This window comes from Cetorhinus maximus, chromosome 6 (assembly GCF_964194155.1).
Source record: "Cetorhinus maximus chromosome 6, sCetMax3.hap1.1, whole genome shotgun sequence".
Classification (NCBI taxonomy): domain Eukaryota; kingdom Metazoa; phylum Chordata; class Chondrichthyes; order Lamniformes; family Cetorhinidae; genus Cetorhinus; species Cetorhinus maximus.
The window spans coordinates 89359201-89385175 of record NC_135884.1 but is presented as its reverse complement, the minus strand read 5'-3'; the positions used below and the strand labels follow the sequence as shown (position 1 = coordinate 89385175).

Genomic DNA, 25975 nt, shown 5'->3' with positions numbered 1-25975 from the left:
GAGACTTGAAGCTGCACTGTATTAGGAGCACATTATTCCCTTTTACCAGTAAATGGTGCGGACTTAGCATCAAGGCACATGTTACATGGTCCCATATTGGAGTGCTTTTTTTTAAATTTGATATGTACTGTACATGCAAGGGAGCTGACACCAAGATGTATGTGAGCCATACAGCTATGTAATATGTATTCAGTTGATACCAACAAATACATGAGCCGCGCACTATTAGATGGAGTAAATGGTTTGTTTCTATCTGCCATATAAATTGACTTAGCTTTGCTGTGTTGGCACTCCAGAGTGCAACTATAACACTAACATTTTCCTCCAATCGCGCAGAAAGAAAAGTTTGAGATGGTTTGTGAGGCTTTACACAGCTCAGATATTAAATGGGAGAGAAGAGGACCTGCCAACAAGAGGTAGGTGGATCTCCGAACTCAGAAGATTGGAGTCTATGGATATTATAACTGTGGAGTGATTAAAGGCACAGTTAACCGACAGTATGCATTATGAAGTAGCAACTGCAGCATAGATGCAGCAGGGAATACATTATGCTAAAAAATCCAGGAAGTCTAAACCTGGAACAGAAGAGAATGGCAATGCAGATGACACAAAGATTGGGCGGATGACACAAAGATTGGCCGGGTGGTTAACAGCGAGGTTGAGTGTCTTGGGCTACAGGAAGATATAGACGGGATGGTCAAATGGGCCGATAAGTGGCAGATGGAATTTAACCCTGAAAAGTGTGAGGTGATACACTTTGGAAGGAGTAATTTGACAAATATTCAATGAACGACATGGCACTAGGAAGTTTTGGGGAACAAAGGGACCTTGGTGTGTGTGTCCATAGATCTCTGAAGGCAGAGAGGCATGTTAGTGGGGCGGTGAAAAAGGCATATGGGACACTTGCGTTGATCAATCGAGGCATAGATTACAAAAGTAGGGAGGTCATGTTGGAGTTGTATAGAACCTTGGTGAGGCCACAGCTGGAGTACTGTGTGCAGTTCTGGTCGCCACATTATAGGAAAGATGTGATTGCACTGGAGGGGGTGCAGAGGAGATTCATCAGGATGTTTCCTGGGATGAAACATTTAAGTTATGAAGAGAGGTTGGATAGACTTGGGTTGTTTTTGTTGGAGCAAAGAAGACTGAGGGGTGACCTGATCGAGGTGTACAAGATTATAAGGGGCAAGGACAGGGTGGATAGGGAGCAGCTGTACCCCTTAGTTGAAGGGTCAGTCACAAGGGGGCATAAGTTCAAGGTGAGGGGCAGGAGGTTTAGGGGAATGTGAGGAAAACCTTTTTACCCAGAGGGTGGTGACGGTTTGGAATGCACTGCCTGGGAGGGTGGTGGAGGCGGGTTGCCTCACATCCTTTAAAAAGTACCTGGATGAGCACTTGGCACATCATAACATTCAAGGCTATGGGCCAAGTGCTGGTAAATAGGATTAGGTAGGTAGGTCAGGTGTTTTTCATGTGTCGGTGTGGAGGAATAAAATACGTGTGTAATTGGGAATGAAATAAAATACATGTATAATTGTGAATGAAATAAAATACACATATAATTGTGAATGAAATAAAATACACGTACAATTGTGAGTGAAATAAAATACACGTACAATTGTGAAATAAATAAAATACACCCATATTTGTGAGAGAAATAAACTTAAAATACATGTATAATGTAATTTACTGTAGACTGTCCCCAAACAGTCACGCAGCCAGCACATAAATTAGCAAATAAAGGGCCAGTGCTACCTTCCCAGACTAAGGGGCTCCGGATGTCAGATACGGTGGCAAAATCTAAGGGAAAAAACTATTGTGTGTGTGCATTGCCCAGGATATGTAACCAATTATCACTGTCTATTTGCTAAACCATTGAGATTGTCCTGTCTATTTGCTAAACCATTGACATTGCCCTGTCTAATCGTTAAACCATTAACACTGATCGCTATCTTTTGAAACCATTTGAAACTATTGTAATTGCCCAAGTTTCTGTCACGAACCTTTTGCTATATCTATGTGTGTAAAGAGGTGTTAGGCAGAGACTGGTTCGCTCCGTTGTATGCGACTAGGCTCTCTGTGATATCACGACTTTAATAAAGACTTCCTAGACAAACCTCTGGGTTCTGAGTGTTCACTCCGTTTTTCCGCGACAGTTGGTGCAGACTTGATGGGCCAAAGGGTCTCTTCTGCACTGTGATTCTGTGAATGTCACGACACTTTCTTGTTTTAGGGAAACAAAGCTATTATTTGCACTACAAGTAAATACAAAAATATTAAACCTTTTTTCAATATTTCTATCAAACCTTTTTTTATCCACATGCAAAGAAGATGGGCATTACAGGTCCTGCCTGCTGATTTATAGGGTTGTATTATGGGCCTCCCTCTTTTTATTTTTTCATTCCTCACAACAGTATGGATGATGAGTTTTGTACAACTGAGCACCTTTGTCTTTGCTCAGCAGCACCATGCATTGTTGCTATAACACATTGGTGCTTCTCTCCAAAAACATTTTGTTACTTTACAGACCCTATGGGAAGCAAACTCAAGCTTTTGCTTAAAGCAGTTGGGTTATGGTGGGGAAATTTTCTATCTCATCTATTATTTTTAAAATCGTATCACTTTGTGAAAATGTGGCTGCACCATATCATGTTTGTGTGTCCTTTGGGCCTTGCCATTTGGCCTGTGATAGTCATGTGGTATTGTATGTAGTGTGATTAACAGGGACCAATCACATTGACAGCCGTGAAAACAGTGTGTCCACTTTTGATCTTCCACCAGCATCTCTGCTCCACCCTGACTCTGCAGGCAGCCTTCCCCCTCCCAGCCTGATTCTGCCCCGCTCCATGCTATAGTTTGCCATGCTTGTGGTCTGACTGCTGCCTTATACCCATCCTCATTAGACCTCAACTGGAGGCCCAGCCTCAGCCTGCATCCTCTTCCCCAGTGTACTTGATATATTCTGATGTTGAGTTATATAACTGGTTCTTTAAGTACTGATACATGTGAGAAGCCCAGTTGATGTTGAAGTATATTCAGACTTCAGAGATATGACAGATTCCACTGTACCACTGAAATGAATGACAAACCTTGTCAGTGTTGAGGAACCAATATCTGGTCCTTTTATTTTTCTGGTATGTAACAGGTACTGTGATATTACTTCTTTGTTTTATAGATGCTATGATCACGCAGAGGAAGATGGCCTCCCTGACATTCTTGCCAACTGTATGAAGCTGTTTTGTTCTGAGGCTATGTTCCTGCTTCTATCCAATTTTACTGGCTTAAAACTGCATTTCCTCGCAACCTCAGATAATAATGATGATGAGGATGAAGTGAAGGAGTCTGATGGCCATGAATACACATGTTCTAGCACTGAAGAAAGAAACAAATCTGAATCAACAGAAGATGATGGGAGAAAAGAGGGTGATAAGGTTGGACCAAAGGAAGTTGAGATGCCAGGTAACAGTCCCAAAAGTAAGTTTCACTGAAAACCATTCTAAAACTCTAGCAGGTGAATGATTGCTATGAGGGGTTCAGAACTGATATTTGAAGCCACTTTGGAAATGAGACCAGTAAAATCATCATCTTAATTCTCTACTCTTAGATGCCTGCATGCACAGAATTGAGTACTGTGAGTTTTAATGGATGGTTTAATTTAAGATGATCCAGATAAGCTGTTCCAGTGACCTAAGTGGATAATGGCATGTCCCAGTGTAGTACTAAACCATGAAGATTAGTCCTTAGTCCTGATTAGCTGATGTTTGTGAAGCAGGTGGGACCGTTGTGGACATTGAGGAAAATTTTAACCTGACCTGCCTTTTGGGAAACTGATGAAATTGGACGTAACCATGTCCTGCCCAATATTAATCAGTGCTGAGTGTGTTACATCCAACACCTGTCCTGGAACTCCCTTCGTAACAGCACTATGGATGTACCTACAACAGATAAACTGCAGTGATTCAAGAAGGTGGCTCACCACCACCTTCCCAATGGCAATTAGGGCTGAGCACTGAAGAAAGAAACAAATCTGAATCAACAGAAGATGATGGGAGAAAAGAGGGTGATAAGGTTGGACCAAAGGAAGTTGAGATGCCAGGTAACAGTCCCAAAAGTAAGTTTCACTGAAAACCATTCTAAAACTCTAGCAGGTGAATGATTGCTATGAGGGGTTCAGAACTGATATTTGAAGCCACTTTGGAAATGAGACCAGTAAAATCATCATCTTAATTCTCTACTCTTAGATGCCTGCATGCACAGAATTGAGTACTGTGAGTTTTAATGGATGGTTTAATTTAAGATGATCCAGATAAGCTGTTCCAGTGACCAAAGTGGATAATGGCATGTCCCAGTGTAGTACTAAACCATGAAGATTAGTCCTTAGTCCTGATTAGCTGATGTTTGTGAAGCAGGTGGGACCGTTGTGGACATTGAGGAAAATTTTAACCTGACCTGCCTTTTGGGAAACTGATGAAATTGGACGTAACCATGTCCTGCCCAATATTAATCAGTGCTGAGTGTGTTACATCCAACACCTGTCCTGGAACTCCCTTCGTAACAGCACTATGGATGTACCTACAACAGATAAACTGCAGTGATTCAAGAAGGTGGCTCACCACCACCTTCCCAATGGCAATTAGGGCTGAGCAATAAAAGCTGGCCTTGCCAGCGATGCTCACATCCCATCAAAGAATTCTTTAAAAAATTTGTTCGGTGGTTTAGTTTAACATTGCCCCCAATGTTTCAGAAATTGATCACGACTAGATGAAAACATGGAGAAGTGTTTAGTAGCAATGGAGGTGAGGTATGGGCATAAATGGGTAGTTCTCGCGTCAGTCTTGGCAACAAACTGAACAAAGGTTGAACAAACTACTGAGATTATGTATCACTGGTGTTGATCTCAATTTGCAGCCAGGGTAGTTGATGGAGTTGGAGGTACGCCGATGCTGGCAATAATCAAATAAGGTGACATCTGTCTTAATGTTGAACTGCTGGAAATTTCCCTTGGATTTGCTGTGGCAGGCACAGCAATATCTTGGGAGTTGGCCCTGGTGGTACATAGTTAAGTGTTATTGGTATAATTTAGAAACAATGCCCATGCTTCCACATGATATGACTGAGGGAGTTGCGTGCAGGTGAAGAATGAGACAAGAAACCCAGAGCTTCCCCGCTGAGCTGGAAAATGTCACTGTAGATCGCTCATGTATATGTGAGTACCACTGACACTGGACAAAGACCAACTCACCTGCGTGTTAATTGGTCAATGTTCCAGGAAAACTAAATAAAAAAGGAGATACGATAGTGTAATTAAAAATAACAGGTCAAGTCAATGTTTGGTTCTTCAGATGCTCAAAAGCAATAGCTTAAAGACTGTGAAGGTACTGTGAAGGCGCTTTCATCATGTTTGTTCATTTCAGATCCTAGTGTTCCTGTTTGCCGAGGGGAGTTACGACACTGGAGAAATGGATACTACACACTTATTCATGATACCAATGTGGAAAATTCAGAATTTGCTCTGGACCTGCTGTTGTGCTTTGGATGTGAAGGTAGGAGCTGATGGCTTTATTCCGACAGAAACAAATTACTTAACCCACTTGTGGAGTTGTGAGGAAAAATCTTGTAAATGTGAGAGGTGGAATAAAATTGGCAAAAGTAGAGATACAATGAAATAAAGAATGAGCAATAGTCTATTCTGCTTCTCTTAAAGTATTGCTGATCCATGCGGATTTTATTATATTTCAGTGGACCCATTCTGAAGAGTTGTATTTTCTTTTGGTTTGACCTGCATATTTGAATTTAGTTGAGACCGGTTGTTACCATTTGCAAACTTTGCATCTTTTATGAATCAGATGTGTCTGTACATATTCTATATGTGAATGAACATAGTGAAACTTGGGCTGAGCCAAAAGCCCACATCAATGTACTCCATATGGATGATGTGTTACATGAGCTCCTTGACTATTGGGTGAGAGAAAATAGCAGACTGTGTGGCTCAGGCTTTAAAACAACATTAACGTTAAGAGGAAAGTGAATATACTCAGTCCAGCAGTATATTTAATGTAATTATAACCTTTATTGTTCTCTATGTCAAAGCAACAAACATCTTAACCCTTAATATAGAACAAATATGACACAAATTTAGGACTGATGTCGGAACATCTTCCTCATGGAAAGTGATCAATGTACATCACAGGGAAGTGGAATTGAAAACCTCTGGGATCTTTTAAGAAAGAATTGAATGCTGAAACAGGAAGAATTTAGCATCATTGGATGGGTGAATTAAGATGGGCCAAGTGGCTGCCATCACCTGTGTGATTTCTAGAATTGGTGAAAGTACAACTCATTAGGAAAGAGCATCAAAAGCCAAATATTGCAGATGTTGAAAATCTGAAATAGAAAAAGAAAAGGCAGGAAATATTCAGCAAATCAGTTTCGTCTGTGGAGAGAGATATAGTTAACGTTTCAGGTCAGTGACCTTATACCTAAACTGGGAAAGGTTAGAAATGTAACAGGTTTTAAATGGGTGAAAGGGGCGAAGGTGGAAAAAGAACAAAAAGGAAAGTCTGTGATAAGGTTGGAAGGCAGGAGAGATTAAATGACAAAAGAGTTGGTAGTGCAGGGCTACTCGGCCAAACTATGCAGGTTTGGCTGGAGGTGGCAGAACATGTGAGCAGCTGCAGTGTGGTCAGGAAGATCTGAGTGATAGAGAACAGCAATGGGACAAGTAAAAAAACAAAAGATGTGTCTGGAGGAGGTGTGAATGATGAACAGCTGCTGTGCAAAAGAAAAAGAAAAATGAGAGTAAAAACCAAAATCTGCCAAGTGAAAGGAAACAAAATGGGAATAGAGATTACCATGGACATACATTTCTCCCATGTTCAGCAGCATGTGTCCTCAGGCTCTTCTGTGGGCATATCTGCTGGTGGTTGCAGACCTGGAGGCCTGTCATCTGGGTGTCATGCTGCACTCATTTGGTCAGGACAAAGAAGGTCATAAAATCTCTTGTGATATTGCACCCAGGTCTTCCTGATGACACTGCGGCTGGTCACGTCTTCTGCCACCTCCAGCAGGCATGCTTAATTTGGCCATCTCCTCCTCCCCTCCAGGAAGAAGCCTCGCCTTTTGTGCACAGTTTTCAGCATGATCTCCAGGGCAGTGTCGCAAAACCCTGGGACAGCCCTGCCACGAGTGCCAGGCCTCTACCTCTCCTCCTGCTGACTTCAGCCTTCCATTGAGCTGCCACAGTGATGGCTGCTGTCATGCCTTTAAATCGGGTCTGCATTTTAGTCTTCTGCCTCTTTCTGCCTGCCACCACTAATTGGCCACTAAACCCATCCTCCAGCCAATTAGAGCCAACTTTGGGGAATACTGGGACTCTGGACTGCTTCGTTGTCAGAATGTAGTTCGGAATCAGAAATGTTTTAGATGTCAGGGTGCTATTGAAAAATCATGCCCAAAATATTTGTTCAACACCTCTGCCATTTTCTCATTCCCCATGAATTTTCCTGCCTCAGCCTCCAAGGGACCAGCGTTTACTTTAGTTACTCACCTTTTTGTATACATTATAAAAGCTCTTAGAATCTGCATTTATATTTCTGAATAGTTTACTCTCATTCTACTTTTCCATGTTTTGTCAACATTTTGGTCATCCTTTGCTGGTTTCTAAAACACTCCAGTCCTTAGGTTTGTTACTATTCTTTGCAATGTTATAAGCTTTTCCTTTAAACCTGGTACTATCCTTCACTTCCTTAGTATGTTGCGGATGGATCTTTCTTGCTGTGTTTTTGTTTTTTATGGAATGTATTTTTGTTGAATGTTTATAGTTGTTTCTTTAAATGTTTCCCACTGTTTATTTACCACTATACCTTTTAATCTATTTACTCAATCAACCTTACTCCCCTCATTTTTATGAATTTGACTTTGTTTAAATTTAAGATTCTTGTTTGGAACTGGAGAATGGCACTTTCAAACTTAATATGAATTCAATTTTATTATGATCACTTTTTTCCAGAGGATCTTTTCCCGTGAGATTACTAATTAAGCCTGCTTTATTGCACAATACTAGATCTAAAATAACTTTATCCCTAGTTGGTTCCACAATATATCGTTCCAGGAAACTGTATTGCATTAGGTTTAAATTGACTGCCACTGCATTAAGTGGATGATTTGCATAGTTGTGCTGTGGTTAGTAATGGAGAATAGTCTATTACAAGGAGGGGTGAATAATTCTCAAGAGCCTGCCTTGTCTTTGTGAAACTAGTATCCTGCCTAATAATCATGGGATGCAGCTGTTTGAAATCCCAATGGTTGACCTGCTATTGTATGGAAGAGGAAACTATGGCATCAGAAGTCATCAGAAAGGGAGTTGATTAGGAATGTCAATATGTATCTTTTCCTCTGTTTTAGGCTGGAATGATGAATTTGGTGGTGTTACTTCATATATTGCTAAGGAGGAAGATGAAGAGGTATGCTCTAAGCTTATTCAAGTGCAATTCAGTGAAGAAAGAAGAAAAAAGAACATGCATTTATATAGCACTTTTCATGATCTCTGGACACCCTAAAGCACTTTACAGTCAATGAAGTAATTTTTAAGGGTAGTCATAGGAAATTCGGCAGCCAATTTGTGCACAGAAACTCCCTCAACCAGCAGTGATAATAGCCAGAAATCAGATTTGGAAATTTTGGTTGAGGGATAAATATTGACTGGGACACCAGGGAGAAATCCCTTGATGTTTTTCAAAATCATGCAATGGAATCTTTAACATCTATCTGAGAAGGTACATGGGCACATCGGAAAGACAGCCCCTCCGATGATGTAGCAGTCCTTCAGTATTGCACTGATGTGCCTGCCTGGAGTACCTCCAAGTGTCAGGTGCAACTTGAAGAAGGTTAAGTGGTGACCTCAATGAGGATATGTGAAGTGTTGAATGCTAAAGAAACCCATAATGCTAGTCCAAGGTAAGTCAGGGCAGTGGGATCAGACAGTGTCATTTTAAATGAGTAAAAAGTAAATTTAAAGCAGGTAGGAAGAAAAAACCTTGATCAAAAAATGATAAATATTTAGAATAATTTGCCATACAATGACCATAAAGACATTGCGACATTCAAAATGCAATTGAATGCTAACTTGGGTGATTTGGAACCCCAGAAGTATGAGCTTTAAGGGCCATGTGTTCTTTTCTCATCTTTCTCTGCACTTATGTTAGATTGTAATAGACAATAAATTAATAATCTCAAGCAGTCTGGTAACCCAAGTGGAATACCACTTACTTATAGTCAGAAACTTATGATTTTGATGTGCAGAAATGCCCAACAATATAATTTACTTATTTCATTTTAATGAGCCTCGTCCAATAACAGCAGGCATTCCAAAAACAAACTTATGTGCAACCATGGAATTCTGCATATTGGCAAATTAAAGCTGCCTGTTTCCCCGTTTGTGTTTGGGTTTGCAAAGCAGCAATCAGTGAATGGTACTGACAGTGACCACTAGCAACATACCCATTCTTCCCAAGTGGAGAATTTGGACTTGCATGAAGACCCTGAAATGTTTTACAATATTAATGGTACCATAAGCTTTTGGGGAGGAAGGGTGGTGCCCTTAAATGCCCCAAATCCCTAATTGGTGCCTGCAGTGGTGTGGAAAGATTCCATACATTGAATCTTTAGCCAACTCAGTGAGACAGGGGCCATGTCACCCTGAGGAGATACTAAATGAAGGTCCAGTACTCCAATAAGGGAACGGAGCAAAATGTAGATAGTGAATCACCCAGGACGTCCTCAGTTTACGTACCAGCAAGGTATTAACTCTCAGCAAAACACCCGAGGCCTGGGAGTTGTCATATGCCTCCCATCTTGACCAAAGACAAAGTGTAAGTATGGAGTTGAGGAGAGGAGGATGAGAAGAAATGAAGTGTTAACTCATTATAATAAAAACGTTTTTAACAGCTTGTGTTGCATTTCAGTTACTTACCCTTTGCCCAGAAGACAACTCCTTGGCCTTGATCTACCGAGATAAAGAAACACTGAAGTTTGTGAAACACATTAACCAGCAAAGCATCAGTCAGTATAAGAAGACACATGAGAGAAATGGGTTCTGGGACTTTTCCTTTGTGTATTATGAGTGATGGCACATCTGCCTTCTGTAACTAAATCTTTGCACCTGATGTGGGATAAAATATCAAAATGCTGAATGACATGCTCTTACTGATGAAGAGGCTTTTGTAGTATGTGCACTTCTAAGATCTGATATACGATTGTGGCAGTTAGATCACTACTGTACTTAGCCTGGGCTGTTATTGAGTTTGCCAGATGTTTGTATGTTTGAAGAAAGACTTATTTGGCCTGGGAGAGGTTGGTGTTAAAGTCTCAATTGCCATAACAGTCTGCTATAATAGTAATCAAAATATTTTTAGAACAGTTTTAGTTTTTTGAATTAAAAACATTTATGTAATAATTGCGAATCAAACCTTTAATTTCCTTTATCTCTTTGCATTTGGCCCCTCTTCACAATCATCTATCTTGCTTGTATGTTGTAAGTTTCTCATGGTGGTGCCCTCTAAATTTCAAGCATTTCATAGACTCAACGTGGCAGTAAAGTTATTGCCTTTTGCAGCAGGTGTAGTGATGCTCCTTTTAATGTCTCTTTACTTTTGTAATGATGTAATCTTATGATTTTTTTGGTGTATTTTCTGCTGGTGTGCCTTCCAATTTATATTGTTTTCTCTCTATCTCCGAATTTCTGCTATGTACCAGTCCTTGGCTGAGACGGTGAGTAGGTGACCTATTGCTAGTCCTCTGCCAATTTTGCTTAGAAGTGGGCTACAGGAAGTGATGTGAGTAGTCAAGGCAACAACTGCTTCTTTGATTTATTCTACATCCAATATTAGGCATTCATTAACGTGAAATTGCAGGAAAGATAATTGATGTGGAAAATATAAGTAAGTATTAGCAAGAGGAACTGTTATTCTGAGATTGGGAATTCAGATAAATTGTCTGCATCGAACCATGCTACAGAAAAAAAATTGCCTGTCCCAGGATGCTTGTTGCTGAATAGAAAAAGTATTTCACTCATTCCTCACTTGCATCCATTAGAGTGATGTATTTACTAGATTATCTAACTATATGCTGTGGAAACTAGGTCGATATAGAACACAGTATTTCAGGCAGCAATGTTCTGAGCAGAGAATGAGGTTGGTAAAGATTGAGGTAAGGAGGTAACATACAAGAAGCATGTTAGCTTTTATTGTAAGGGGGTTGGAATATAAGAGTAAGAAAGTCTTGCTGCAATAATACAGGGTGGAGATTAAGTGCAGTTGTAAAGTTGGGAAAAAACAAAAAATAAAATTATTCAGACATATCCCCTCATGCGACAGTGTCACATGAGCTGGGACATGTTTATGAATTTTGATAAATTTTATTTAATTAATAAAACCTTCATGAAACCTCATCCCTCCCGTGAATGAGGTTTCATGAAAAATGCGAAGGCCGCCTGGGCTCTTCGCCTGCCTGCCAACCTTAAGATTGGACGGGCAGCCCTGACAATGACATTAATTACTTTATTAATGGCCTTAACAGGCCTTTGACAGGTTGGTGGGTGTGCAGCCAACTCTGGTGCGTGCCCGCCGAACGAAAAATTGGACGCACGCCTGACATCGCCGTGTGTCATTTTATGTGCGAGCCCCGCACGCCGAACAGAAAATTCTGGTCCTTATTCCAATGTTGAACAGAAATGAAAACTGGCGAATGTAGGCATTTTGCCCTAACAATTGCTCATTTGCATAAGGGATCATTCAGAGTGGAAGATGAAGGAAGGCAAGTGGTCCATTATTGTATGATTTTCTCCTAACCACTCGCTTCCACCAGTCAATAAAAGTTATTTAATAAAAGAGAAAATTGTGTGACTTAAGGGAGGACATTTTTCCCAGTTCAGAAGTTCATGCTGAAAAGACGATTGACCTAAAGCTGCAGGCCAAGACAAAGTTGATGAGACTTTTTTTTCTATAATTAATACTTGGGCGAAAGGAATGAACAGAATTTGCTTTTGGAGTTTGTGTTAATGGGAATTCAAACTGATGCTGTTTACATTTTGAGTTTAGTTAGCAACAGAGAGATTGTGGTTGTTGAGTATCTCATGTTAAGTTTGGAGGATGACATGTGAGCCATCAAGGATTCTCAATGTATCCAGGAGCAGCCTAACTTTGTACTAAGTTTTGTAAATTTGAGTTACTGGAGCAAAAGATCTTTGTGCTGGGAGAATAATTGGCTCTGTTCCACACAGTATTTGGGAAGAAAGCAGTGGATTATACCTGAAAATAAATGTCCAAGAGGCAAGTGAGAATGCAGGGAACAGAGAAGTGGGAGACCATCCTCAGCTAGTAATTTCTGAACATGTACTAGACTAAGGTAATGCATAAGATAATTTGTTGACTTTGTATGGAACATTGGATGGCTTATTGGATAAAGTTGGTTTGGAATGGTGGTGTTGCGGTAGCTTTTATTTCTGTATTGTGGCCAAGAGGCATTGTGTCGATGACAGAGGGAAGATAGGGTGTGGGATGATTGTGGAATGTTGAATTTTGGGTTGCATTCACTGGTGCTACAGTGCGAGGTGATTGTTCGTGACCTGGATGGAAAGGAAATGTATTGGTCACCTCCTCCCTTCATCCTGCTCCTCTTCTTCCTCAGTCAAGTGCCTGAAACCTGGTGGCAAGAGTTGTGCACTCATGATGGCAAGGTTGTGCAGGATACTGCAGACCATCACAAATCATGATATGTTCTGACAAATACTGCAGGGCTCCTTTGGAGTGGTGTAGGGGCGTAGAGGCTGTAGAAGCATTTCATGAGTACCCAGTGGTCTATTCAATGATGTTTCTATGGCAGTCTGGCTCTCTTTATATGTCTACTGTTCACGTGTGGTTGGGTTGCACAACTAAAGCCAGGTGGTCAGTGGATTTCCCTTGTCGGCCATTAGTTACCCTCTGGTTTGATGTGGTGGCCCAAGTACTCCACTTGCTTCTCATTGGCCCAAAAGAATGCTATCTACTCCCTTCTTCTGGCATAAAGAATGTAAGTTACCTCCCTCATGCAGCATTGTAGGGTAAACTGGGACATGTTAGAGATATCACTTGCTCTAGCCTGGAAGAATCCTGATGCCATGGTCACCTTCAAAGCCACTGGCAGCACCTTCATTGCCCACTTTGAGATTTCAAGTCTGCCTGAACAAGGCAACTGATTCAGTGAGCACCTCCTTCGTAAAATGGAGACGTTGCACACACTGTCCTTCAGTGAGGTTGAGATAAGAGAAGTGTTCCCTGAAGACTCCAGGTGTTGAGCACTTCTCCTCCTCCTTCTGTTTCTTTGAGCAGCTTGTTCTTCTCTGTCATTGCTGCTTATTCTCCCTGTCATGTTGGGAGCAAGTCATCTGAACAGAACCCTTGAAGTGAGAATCAAGGCCTTCACCCTGTGCCACACCACTCTGTAGACCTCACCAACTTTAAGCAACAGTACAAACCACCAAACACTACTACAAACTCAGCAGCAACCTGCAGAAATTGATCAATAACTAACCTGAAAATAGGTGATAACTCCTTTAAAGAGTGCTGGTAGGGGGTCTTTCCTATTGCTAAATACATTCCGTTGTAAGAGTGGGCATTAGATGGAGCTTTGAGGTCAAAGATGATGTTACACGCTGATTGATGTTAGGATCTGCGTACTCTGCTTCTGGTGCATGATCTGAAAGCCTGCGCTAATGCTAACGCCAAAACGGACAGGGGCTGCCCTGGATGTGCACACATGTGATGTGACCAAAAGGGCACCTGTAGCGCTGAAAAAAAGCAGATGTTTTAGAGCTGAATTTTGCAGCCGCTGACTTTTGGATGAGACGTTAAAAATGAAACTCCATCCACCTCTTTAGGTAGACATAAAGAATCCCAGTGCACTATTCAAAGAGTTAAAGATGGAATGGGGGTGTTTTCCAGATGTCGTTGCCAATGTTTGGGGGAAGCGTTGGCATAGTGGTATTGTCACTGGACTAGTTATCCAGAGACCCAGGGTAATGCTCTGGGGACCCGGGTTCAAATCCCACCATGACAGATAGTGGAATTTGAATTCCATGAAAAATCTGGAATTAAAAGTCTAATGATGACCATGAAACCATCGTCGATTGTCATAAATACCCATCTGGTTCACAAATGTCCTTTAGGGAAAGAAATCTGTCCTTACCTGGTCTGGCCTACATGTGACTCCAGACCCACAGCAATGTGGTTGACTCTAAAATACTCTCTGAACAAGGTCAATTAGGGATGGGCAATAAAGGCTGGCCTAGCCAGCAACACCCATGTCCCATGAACAAAAAACATTTATTTCTCAGCCAACCAAAATCACCGAAAATAGATTATGTAGTAATTTACTGTTTGTAAGACACCTTGACTGCTATGTTTGCCTACATAACAACAGCAAATACACTTCAAAAAGGAACTAATTATAAAGTGTTTTGAGATGCCTTGAGGATGCTAAAGCTGTGTAAAAATGCACACTTTTTGATGTTAGGAAATTCTTCACATAAAGAATGGTATGGATAATATATGCTGAAACCTTAGATTAATTTAAGAAGCAGTTGGTTGGTTTGATTGGAGGATCATAGTATCTTTTTGGATGGTTAAGCAAAGATGGGCCAGCTAATTTTTTTATTTGTACGTAGCTTGTGAATAAGATTCATTTCTCTTAGGGCACCATTTTATGCCATGATGCAGCAACCTTAGTCTGTTAGTGTGACTAACAATTCCACTAGGGACAAATTTTGGGCAGTTTGTGCTTTGAAGTAGGAGTTGAGTTATAATTGCACAAATTAATTTTACAAGTGATCCTTATAATTAAGATGATACCACATTTACCCCATCAACTTGTGCAGGTTAGAGAGCGTACTTAAAAGTTAAAGCCCATTCATAAAACTATTGTACGCTTTATTTCCTCTTCTTTATTATAACTTTAATGGAAAACCCTTCTGCTTCAAATTGAGACTGTGCTGAGAGACTGTAACATATGAGATGATATGTTGGGTATTGTACTTCCTGTTCATTGTTATCTCCCAGAACTTGGTTTTGATCGATTTGGAGAGGAATTTCACATTGTTTTGTTGTTGCCTGAATTGGCCTACACAACAGGCAAAAATTCAGAGGTACATTACTGAACAAAGAGGGTTGATAGCGAATTGACAAGCACATGTTACATCTCCCCAATGTTTTATTCCCATTGATATCACTCGTTTAGCATTATTGCCAAAATCACTCCCAGTCGCCCTAAAGTATTGTTGCGAATTATTAGAACAAACTGCAACTCTTTCCACAGATGCTGCTAGACTTGAGTTTTTCCAGCATTTTCTGTTTTTTGCTTCAGATTTCCAGCATCCGTAGTATTTTGCTTGTACCCTGTATTAACTGGCCATTTTGTTTTAAACTCACGGGCCACACGTAAAGAATCAGATTAGCAAACACCGAAATTCCAGGACTACACATGAGAGAAATGTGTCCCTAAATGAAGTTATAAAAATTATTAGAAGGCGTGTTAGTGCTGCGGCTGTTATTTTAGGAGCGATCTTCAACAGGACGCATCTCCCTATGGAGAGAGTGTTACAAGGGCTCCTCTGCCGCATCTGGCCCGCCGGCTCTTCCTCTGGTCAAATACCCATTAGATTAATCCCAAATCTACATAACAAACTCTTCTATCCCTGTAAAGTAATAGTATTTAAATGTTAAAACTTATTCAACTTTGTGTCAAATGTATGTTCTTGCCAAGTTGTTAACAGACAATTCAGTGGGTTGAAACCCAACCATTCACTCCAACCTTGACATGCATGAATGAATAGATGAGCCAACTAATAACTGGGTAAGAAAATTCAAGGTTTGATTCTGAGATGAATCTTTAATCGTTGTTTGAATCAGGGATTAGCCTTGGGATTTAATTTGTGATGCACAGTGTGCCTTAGAATTTATGACCTGAGCTAACAACCATTATAAATTGGGATGTTTGGTGTAGTTTAAAAATGCTGTCACTAGCCTGAAGTTAGATGGCCCTTCATCCACCTGCCGTCATAAATGCAAAGAGTGCAACGACTTTTATCTCGTCGTTTTCTTCAACATTCCAGATGTTTTGAACCTTACGATAAAACAGGAAAGATAATGACAACTTCAGTTTCTACCCAACGACTCGCCTTTAGCCCACAGCACCAAGCTATTGTTTAGTTATTGCTTCATATTGCTAAATGCAAATTATTTACAGCATAGATATACCGGAAAATGGAGTTTTCAAATGGCTTATCTGGTCGTTGTTAAGAACTTAAGGTAAGAAATAGGAGCTGGGGGAGGCTATTTGACCCTTCCAGCCTGCTCCGCCATTCAGCTAGATCTTGATTGACATTTTACGCCAACTTCACGCACTGTTCCAGTATCCCTTCCATTCCTGTCTCAATATCCCTTCCATCCCTGTCTCAATATCCCTTCCATCCCTGTCTCAATATCTCTTCCATCCCTGTCTCAATATCCCTTCCATCTTGGTCCCAATATCCCTTCCATCCCGGTCCCAATATCCCTTCCATCCCGGTCCCAATATCCCTTCCATCCCGGTCCCAATATCCCTTCCATCCCGGTCCCAATATCCCTTCCATCCCGGTCCCAATATCCCTTCCATCCTGGCCCCAATATCCCTTCCATCCCGGTCCCAATATCCCTTCATTCCCCAGGTACCCAATAATCTATTGATCCCTGCATTAATATAATCAACGACTGAGCGTCCACTGCCCTCTGGGGTAGATAATTCCAAAGATTCACAATCCTTTGAGTGAAGAAATTTCTCCCCATTTCAGTCTTAAATGGTCGACCTTTATTTTGAGATTGCCACCCCTTGATCTAGATTCCCCAGGCAGGGGAAACTCCTTCTATCCTATCAAGCCTCTTTTTAAATTATTTTACAGGTTTCAATTAGATCAACTCACATTCTTCTAAACTCTAGGAAACATTGGGCAAGCCTACTCAGCCTCTCTTCATAGGACAATTCCCTCATCTTTTTCTGAACCCCTGTGGCACTCCCTCCAGGGCAAGTAGCTCCTTCTTTAAGTACAGGCACCAAAACGGCACACAATACTCCAGGTGTGGTCTCACCAATGCCCTGTATAATTGTAGTAAGACTTCTTTTACTATTATACTCTAGTCCCTTTGCCACAAAACTTAACATATCATTGGCCTTCCTAATTGCTTGCTGCACCCGCGTGTTAACTTTATGATTCTTGTACAAGAACACCCAGGTCCCCCTGAATGGAAACATCTTCCCAGCCTCTCACCATTCAAAAAATATTCTGCTTTTCTATTTGTTTTTTTACCAAAGTGGGCAACTTCACCTTCACCATATTTATGTTTCATCTGCCTTGCTCTTGTCCACTCACCCAACTTATCTATGTTTCTCTGCAGCCTCTTTGCATTCTCCTCGTGGCTTACTTCTCCATCTAACTTTGTATCACAAGCAAATTTGGCTACATTGCACTCAATCCCCTTATCTAAGTTACCAACATAGATTGTAAATAGCTGAGGTCCAAGTATTGATCCTTGTGGGACCCTGCTAACTGCAGCCTGTCAAACCAAAAATGTCCTACTCTTATCGCTTTCTCTCCACCTATGCTATTATATTACCACAAATCCTATGAGTCCTAATTTTGTTCAATAACCTCCTGTGCAGCACCTTGTTGAATGCTTTTCGAAAGTCTAAATACACTATCTACCCTTTATCCATCTTCCTAGTCACATCCTCAAAAACTCTTAACAGATTTATTAAACATAAGTTTCCTTTCCTAAATCCATGTTGACTCTGCTTAATCATATTATGATTTTCTAAGTGCCCTGTTACCATGCCCCAAATAATAGATTCTCCATTCTGCCTGCTAATGATGTTAGAATATCTAGCTCATGGTCCCCAGCTATATCTCTTTCTCATTTACCAAGTAGTTGAGTTTATGTTTGCTACTTTCCACTCCTTCGGAATTGTTTTCAAATCTAAGGAATTCTGGATGATCAAAAATTCATCCATTATCACTTGCAGCTCCCTCCATTAAAACCCAGTATGCAGGTTATCTGGTCCAGGGATTTGTCACCTTACTCCCATTAATTTCTCCGGTACTATTTTTCTACTCATACTGATTTTCAAGTTCCTAATTTTTGCTAGACATTTGGTAGCTCATTATTTGCAGAATATTTTTTCCAACATGAAGCAGATACAAAATATCTGTATAATGTCTCTACCATTTCCTTATTCCCCATTATAATTTCACCTTTCTCTGCCTCATATGGACCTGCATTTACTTTCACTAATCTCTTTCAATTTACATATATATAGAAAAAAAACCACAATCGGTTTTTATGAATTTAGCCATAGAGTTATACAGCACAGAAACAGGTCCTTCGGCCCATCATGTCTGTGCTGGCCAGCATTCACCTATCTATTCTAATCTCTCTTCCCAGCACTTGGCCCAGTACACTATGGCATTTTGAGTGCTCAAATCCCTCGAAACCTTCTGCCCCTTGCCTTAAATCTATGTCCCATGGTTATTGACAGCTCCGCTAAGGGGAAAAGCTTCTTCCTATCTACCTTTTCCATGCCTCCCATAATGTTCTCCCCCCTCAGCCTTCTCTGCTTTAAGGAAAACAACCCTAGCTGACCCAGTCTCTCTTCATAGTTGAAATGCTCCTGCCCAGGCAACATCCTGGTGAACCTCCTCTGCACCCTCACCAGTGCAATCATGTCCTTCCTATAGGTGTGGCCAGAACTGCACACAGTACTCCAACTGTGGCCTAACTGGTGTTTTATACAACTCCAATGTAACCTCCTTGCTCTTATATTCTATGCCTCGGCTAATAAAGGCAAGTATCCCATATGCCTTCTTAACCACCTTATCTACCTGTGCTGCTGCCTTCAGGGATCTATGGACATGTACACCAAGATCCCTCTGATCCTCTCTAATTCCTAGGGTCCTACCATTCATTGTGTATTCCCTTGCCATGTTAATCCTCCCAAAATGCATCACCTTACACTTCTCTGGATTAAATTCCATTTGCCACTTCTGCCTATGTTACCAGCCCATCTATATCCTCCTGTAATCTAAGGCTTTCCTCCTCACTATTTAGGACACCACCAATTTTTGTGTCACCTGTGAGCTTACCGGTCATGCCTCCTATATTCATGTCTAAATCATTAATGCACACTACAAGCAACGAGGGTCCCAGTACCAATTCCTGCAGTACACCACTTGTCACAGGCTTCCAATCACAAAAACAACCTTCGACCATCACCCTCTGCTTCCTGCCACTAAACCAATTTTGGATCCAATTTGCCAAATTGCCTGGATCCCATGGGCTCTTAACCTCCTTGACCATTATCCCATGCGGGACCTTGTCAAAAGCATTACTAAAGTCCATATAGACGACAGCAACTGCACTACCCTCATCTACACAACTAGTCACCTCCTTGAAAAATTCAATCAAATTTGTTAGACTCTTTTTTTCTTCATCTCTTTTATCAATTTCTTGGTCCTCCTTTTCTGAATATTAACACTTTTCCAATTCTCAGGCTTACTGCTCCTTTGCAACATTGTAAATTTCTTCCTTTGATCTTTTCTTATCCTTAACTCTTCTTGTTAACCACGGTTGAACCACTTTTTCTTTGGATTTTTTTGTGTCTTAAAGGAATTTATAATTGTTGCAAACCATGTCTTAATACTTGAAATATTTGTCCCCTGTGATAACTTTTAATATAGTTTCCCAATTTATCTTAGTCTACATAGTTTATTTTAAAATTTAAGACCCTAGTTTCAGTCTTAACTAAATCATTTTCAAGCTCAATATAAAATTCTATTATTTTATGGCCACTCTTCCCCAAAGGTCCGTACAAGTCTATTAATCAACTCTTTCTCATTGCACAATATTAACTCCAAAATCACCTGTTCCCTAGTTGGCTCCTTACCATACTGATTTATATAACTATCATCTATACATTCCATGAACTTCCCCCCCTCCACACTATTACTGCAAATTTGGTTTGCACAGCCTAAATGAAGATTGAAGTCCCCCGTCCACTGTATTATCTTTATTTTATGCACCTCTAATTTCCTGATTTAAAATCTGCCCTACACTACAACTAAAGCTAGGTGGCCTATAATCAACTCGTACAAATGTTTCTGCGCCTTGCTGTTTCTTAGCTCCCCTTCCTCCTTCAGGTACCGTGCCCATGGAGACCATGGGCTTTCATTGCATTGCTCGATCATTATGTTTGGCAAAGCACTGCAGTAGTTTGCTGTTGCCTTCTGCAGTATGACTGACCAGGAAACTCTCCAGCTCTTTCCGCCTGCCATCAGGCATATTGGAAGAATTTACAGGTTGGTAGTCAACTTCTTTGGCCACATCATGAACACACCTTCCATGTTCTTAGCTCCAACCTAATTGATTCTACTTCTTGATTTTCTGAGCTAAGGTCCATTTTTTCTCCACTGACTCCACCCCATTCTTTATTATCAGGGCTATCCTTCTTTTCTATTTTGCCTATGTCTTCTAAAAGTTAAGTATCATGAATATTTAGTTGCCAACCATGGTCACTTTGCAACCACATCCCTGTTATAGCTATTATGTCAAACCTATGAATTTCTGTCTGTTTTTCCTGCCTTCTTTCTTAAACCTTTCACATCCAATCAAAAATGTTAATCCCCTGGCTCTAGGCTGAATTATTATAATTTCATAGATTTGTTTTAATTGTAGATTAGGACATTCTTATTTAGCAGCCTTGGGTTTGAATTCAAGCAGCACTTCAAAGACTTAGGCACATGGGCTGAAATTCAGTGCAATCCAGATGGAACATTAAGCCAAGTACATGACTACCCACTTGGGTGCAAGTATAAAATCTCATGGTACTATTAAAAAAAAAAGAGCAGGCATGTTGTCCCAGTCCTGGTCAACACATATCCCTCAAGGAAAATCATCAAAAAACTGATCTCATTGTTTATCACAGAGTTGTTACAGTGCAAAAGGAGGCCATTTGGCCCTTCGTGTCTGCACTGGCTCTCCGAATGTGCATTACGACTCAGCGTCATTATTCTCCCTTTTCTCCGTAACCCTGCACATTGTTTCTATTTAAATAATCATCTAATGCCCTCTTGAATGCCTTGATTGAACCTGCCTCTACCACACTTCCTTGCAATGCATTCCAGACCTGTGTGAAAAAGTTATTTCTCACATTGTATTTGCTTCTTTTGCAAATCACTTTAAATCTGTGCCCCGTTGTTCTTGATCGTTTTACGAGTGGGAACAGTTTCTCCCTATCTACTCTGTCCACCCACCTCACGATTTTGACCACCTCTATCAAATCTCCTCTTAGCCTTCTTCTTTTCTCCTCTCCCCTTTATAGGAACTTGCTGTGGCCAAATAGGTTGCTGTGTATTTTGTTGGCCGCAAAGTGCTTTGGAGCATTGTAAAAGAGGCTATGTAAAAGGAAGTTCAACTTTGACAGTGATGTGCATTTCATCTGACAAGAGGAAACAATCAGATGGAACTATTTTCATGGTTTGGCTCCTGACAATATGTAACGTCACGGCATCTTTTTGATGTTTTAAAAGAAAAAATGCTCATTGAGGTTAATGCTGCAAAATGCAGATCTTCCCATTTAGACACCCAGTGTTAGCCCTCCGTCCCTCCGTTTGGGAGGATGCACCTCCCAGATCAGGTGTAGCATAGCGAAATGTAGTTTCACTTAGGCGGTGGAAGTTAAAGTTCCATCTTTTGTCCTGCTTTGAGGCCATTTGTCACCAGTTTTTGAAGGTGTTTAAATGAAAATAAATTTAAATGTTTGCATTTCAATTATGCTTGCATGTCCCTGGACACAATGATATGAAGCAGAAAGATAAAATTAATATGAGAAGGTAAAAATTCAGAAAAAACAGCCTTAGTTCTATTTTACATGTTAAAATATCTGCCAGAACACATTGAGAGGAATGAAAATTACTATGGTGTTTGTGTTGCACCATGTAAACATAGTCATAAAGATTTCCTGTGAATGGAGATTCTAGTGAAATTGGAAAGAATACATTTAGAATTTTACTATAAACTTTAACCAAGAGAATTCTTTCCCCTTAAAGGAGAATCGATAATTAGAGATTGAGTTTCACAATAAGAGGTTGTCCATTTAGGACGAAGATGAGGAGGAATTTCTTCTCTCAAAGTCGTGAATCTTTGGAATTCCCTGCATCAGACAGCTGTGGAAGCTAAGTCATTGAACATATTCAAGGCTGCGACAGACAAATTTATGAACTATAGGGATGTCAAGGTAATAAGGAGCAGGCTGGAAAGTGGAATTGAATCAGAGCAACCATTGTTTTATTTAATGGCAGAGCAGCCTGAGGGATCATCTGGTGGTCTCCTGCTCCTAACTGTAATGTTAAGCCTTGAAGCTGTACTGTGTGATAGTGTGTAAATGATTTAATGTATTTATATGAAATAGACCCACCTGAATACACTTAAAATGTTGCTGCACAGAGCAACCAGCAATTTTCCTCACCCATGACCTTGTAACAGCTAAATCTCTGTGTTTAAAGAAGATTGCATTGTCACCTTTTAAGGAAGGCATGATGAACACATGAAGAAGGGAATAGAGAGATATTAGGTCGGATGGGAAGTGGGTTGTTTTGTGTATAAACACCAGCCTAGACTAGCTTGGCCGAATGACCTGTTTCTGTGCTGTGGATTGTGATGCTGGGTCTTCTATTGAAATTGGCAATTATTCTTGTTGAAACAGTGTTCTGGAAAAAAGTCATAATTAGTTTAAAATTTTTCTTGATCCCAGCTAATACAAATTGTATCCCTATATTCCCCCCTAACAGTGAACACGATGAACCAGAGCCAGACATTTTTTTAATTCAGTTATAGGATGTGAGCATCACTGACAATATTTATTGCCCATCCCTAATTACCCTTGTGTGGGTGGTGGTGAGCCGCATTCTTGAATATAGCAGGCTTTCTAGGCTATACCAGAATACAGAATAGATGGTTCCTTTACACTGGGTCTTGAGTCACATATGGACTAGCCTGGGTAAGGATGCCAAATTTCTTTTCATGAAGGACATTAGTGAACCAGATGGGTTTTTATGACAATCCAGGAGTTACATGGTCACCATCATTGATTCTAGATTTAATTAATTAAATGAATTTAAGTTTTCCAGCTTCTGTGGTGGTATTTCAACTCTTGTGTCTGGATCATTAGTCCATGCTTATGGGTTGCTTCTCCACTATACGACCATTGCTCATTGTCCCAGCCTGCTGCTTTGTACCATTGAAGTACAGATCTCAGATGATGTGTACTGAGGGCCACAAGACAGCAATAACATGGCAATTTGTGGATGGTAATTATGAAAAATTAAAGTTAGAGTGAGAGTAACTGGGAAACACGGTTGTCTCACTATCCCACCAATTGTTTTCAAGTCACCAGAAAGCTACTTGTTAGTGGAGGTCAGTTGATGATGGTCCTTCATAAGTTTTAGTGTGTATGAGAACTCTGCCTTCCACATTTCACAGTGACATGAGCAAGCAGGGATAACTTGCTGACCAGCAGCTTCACTGTTTGATGCACACTAATTCTTGCAGGACAAAGGGGTCTTAGTGCAGATAACCTAATAAATAAAAGATAGAATGAGTTCCCATTGGCAGTAACCTCATGTTTTTCCTACCTTTCTCCTCCCTCCTCTTCTAAGAGACAGACATCTACCACATCACCAGTACCTCATCGACATGTACGTTTAGACACTGGCTGTCACCAATTATTTAACCCACAGGAGACAGGTAACTTATTCTGTCCTCTCAGGTGGTCGTGAAAGATTCCCTGACACTTTTGAAAGAAGAGCAGGGTAGATCTCCCAGTGTCCTGGCCATCATTTATCTCAACTAACATTACTGAAACAGATGAAGTAGTCATTTATTTCATTGGTGTTTGTGGGACCTCGCTGTACACAAATTGGCTGCATGTTTCTAACATTATTACAGTGACTACACTTTAAAATGTACTAAACTGGTTGTAAAGCACTTCAGGATTGACCGAGGGTGTGACGGATGCTTATATAAATGCAAGTTCTTTCATTAAGCAGGATAAATAGAAACAAATGGATGTCAATAATCCTAATTATTCATGTGATTTCCATATAAAGAGTTAAAGATTCAACATTTGACTATTGAAATATGTGCAAACAAGATATTGTAGCAAGAGTTCAAGCAATAAATACATGTTTAAAGATCTACCTTGTTCAGCATTTTAAATTGAACTGTGTTCTTTACCAGCATATTTATAATTTCTTAGGAAATAGGAGCAAAAGTGTTCACAAACAGTTATGAAGTTGTTGCTGCATTTTTGCAAATGCGTTTCCCTCAGTGTAACAATCTTTTATTGCTGCTTTATCTTGGACATATCTTTTTAAAAATTATGCTTGGGGGAGCTTTATTTTGATCTAGACCAAGGCAAGTGCTGCAGAGAAGAATATTTTCTTTGATAGAGCTTCAAACACTTCTGAATCCAATTAAGAACACACAAACACACAAAATAGGAGCTGGAGTAGACTATGCAGCCCATTGAGCCTGTACCGCTATTCAATATGATCATGGCTGATCCTGTGCGTCAGCTCGACATAACTATGATGCAGAGTAAATGCTTTTAACCCCATCTTTATGAGAGCACCATCAATTATACCTATGGCATTTTTTCACTCCTATTAGCCAACCTTATGGATTATTTAATTGATATAACCTATTATTGCTAACCTGGACTGAATCGTGGACAGTTTTAGCCCACACTAACCAGGAACAAGTTTGAGATTCTTGCACTCATTACACCCCACGAAGAGTAAATTTATGGGTTTGACAGTCATGAATCAAATCCGTTACGGCCCAAGAGCAGTAATTGGAATATTGGGTGTGAAGACTGGTGTTCTGTATTTGTACAGGAAGCATAAATTCATAACATCACCCATCTCGAGCCTTCAGAATGAGCTAGGTTTTGAGAGGTAAATTAAGAACCTGCTAACATACTGTACCATTGTTTCCTTCTGAAAGTGAATGATTATGTTTTCGTTTTGCATGTGTCTTGCAGAAAATGACTCCAATCCCACTTTTCCTTGGTGGATCTACCTCTGTGGAGCAATAGCTTTACTGCTTCTGATTATTGTACTGGTACTTTGTTGTGAATTCTGTTGTTGCAAAAAATCTAAAGGTAAGGAGGAGCCAGCTCACTACATTTATGGTTGGATTTCTTGAGTTAATATTCATCAATTATACAAATACATAAATGATAACAGATTGATAAGATATGTGAACTAATTTATTAATCTGCAATAAATAAACTTTAGGACAAAAAATACTACTTCAATTCTTAGATGATATTTTATACAATTTACTTTTGAGCTCATCACGGTGAATAATGTTAATTTTGCAGATCGGAACACTTCCATTCTAGGCACTAAGAACTTCCAGATTAGGTATAGCATATTTAAAGCCAGATAAAGCTCCTCCGACTCTCTACAGAAATGTGGTACAATTCAGAGGGTTGGATTTTGAATCGCCCATGGGAGCAATATTAGGTGCGGGTGCACTTTGAAAATGGTACTCCCAGCTGGTGTGTCAATCTTCCAATGCCTCAGGATTGTGTCTCAATTTTGAAAGTGAAGGTGAGGGGGTGAGCAGCCAGCAACCCACAGGCCTCCAATTAAGAAAATGAAAGAGGAGCAGGAGGCACAAGTGTGGACAGCTGACTGGGAGACTCCGCAAAGGTCACCCACCGACCCCTGGAAGGAGCCAGAGGCATAGAAGTTGAGGGCAGCCATGACCTTCAATGCCACTGGCATGAGGTGTCCACCCACACAGTTGGCGCAGACCTCAGGGCCTATCAGCTGACAGTTGGTGATGACTGTCTC

At 40.5% G+C, this 25975-nt stretch overlaps 1 protein-coding gene across 2 annotated transcripts in view; it reads left to right on the top strand.

Annotated features, from left to right (window-relative positions):
- The window catches only part of ogfod1 (2-oxoglutarate and iron-dependent oxygenase domain containing 1), a 36657-nt gene extending 26192 nt beyond the window's left edge, over window positions 1-10465 (top strand). Inside the window, exons 9-13 of one of the 2 annotated variants that reach the window (XM_078543996.1) lie at window positions 337-416; window positions 3176-3474; window positions 5415-5543; window positions 8404-8462; window positions 9963-10465. In XM_078543996.1, the coding sequence (XP_078400122.1) occupies window positions 337-416; window positions 3176-3474; window positions 5415-5543; window positions 8404-8462; window positions 9963-10124 (729 nt within the window). In that variant the 3' untranslated portion in view covers window positions 10125-10465. Of the gene's footprint in view, window positions 1-336; window positions 417-3175; window positions 3475-3604; window positions 3702-5414; window positions 5544-8403; window positions 8463-9962 lie in introns of those variants that run through there. The other variant, XM_078543997.1, reaches the window with a different exon arrangement.
- The last annotated feature ends 15510 nt before the right edge of the window (window positions 10466-25975 follow it).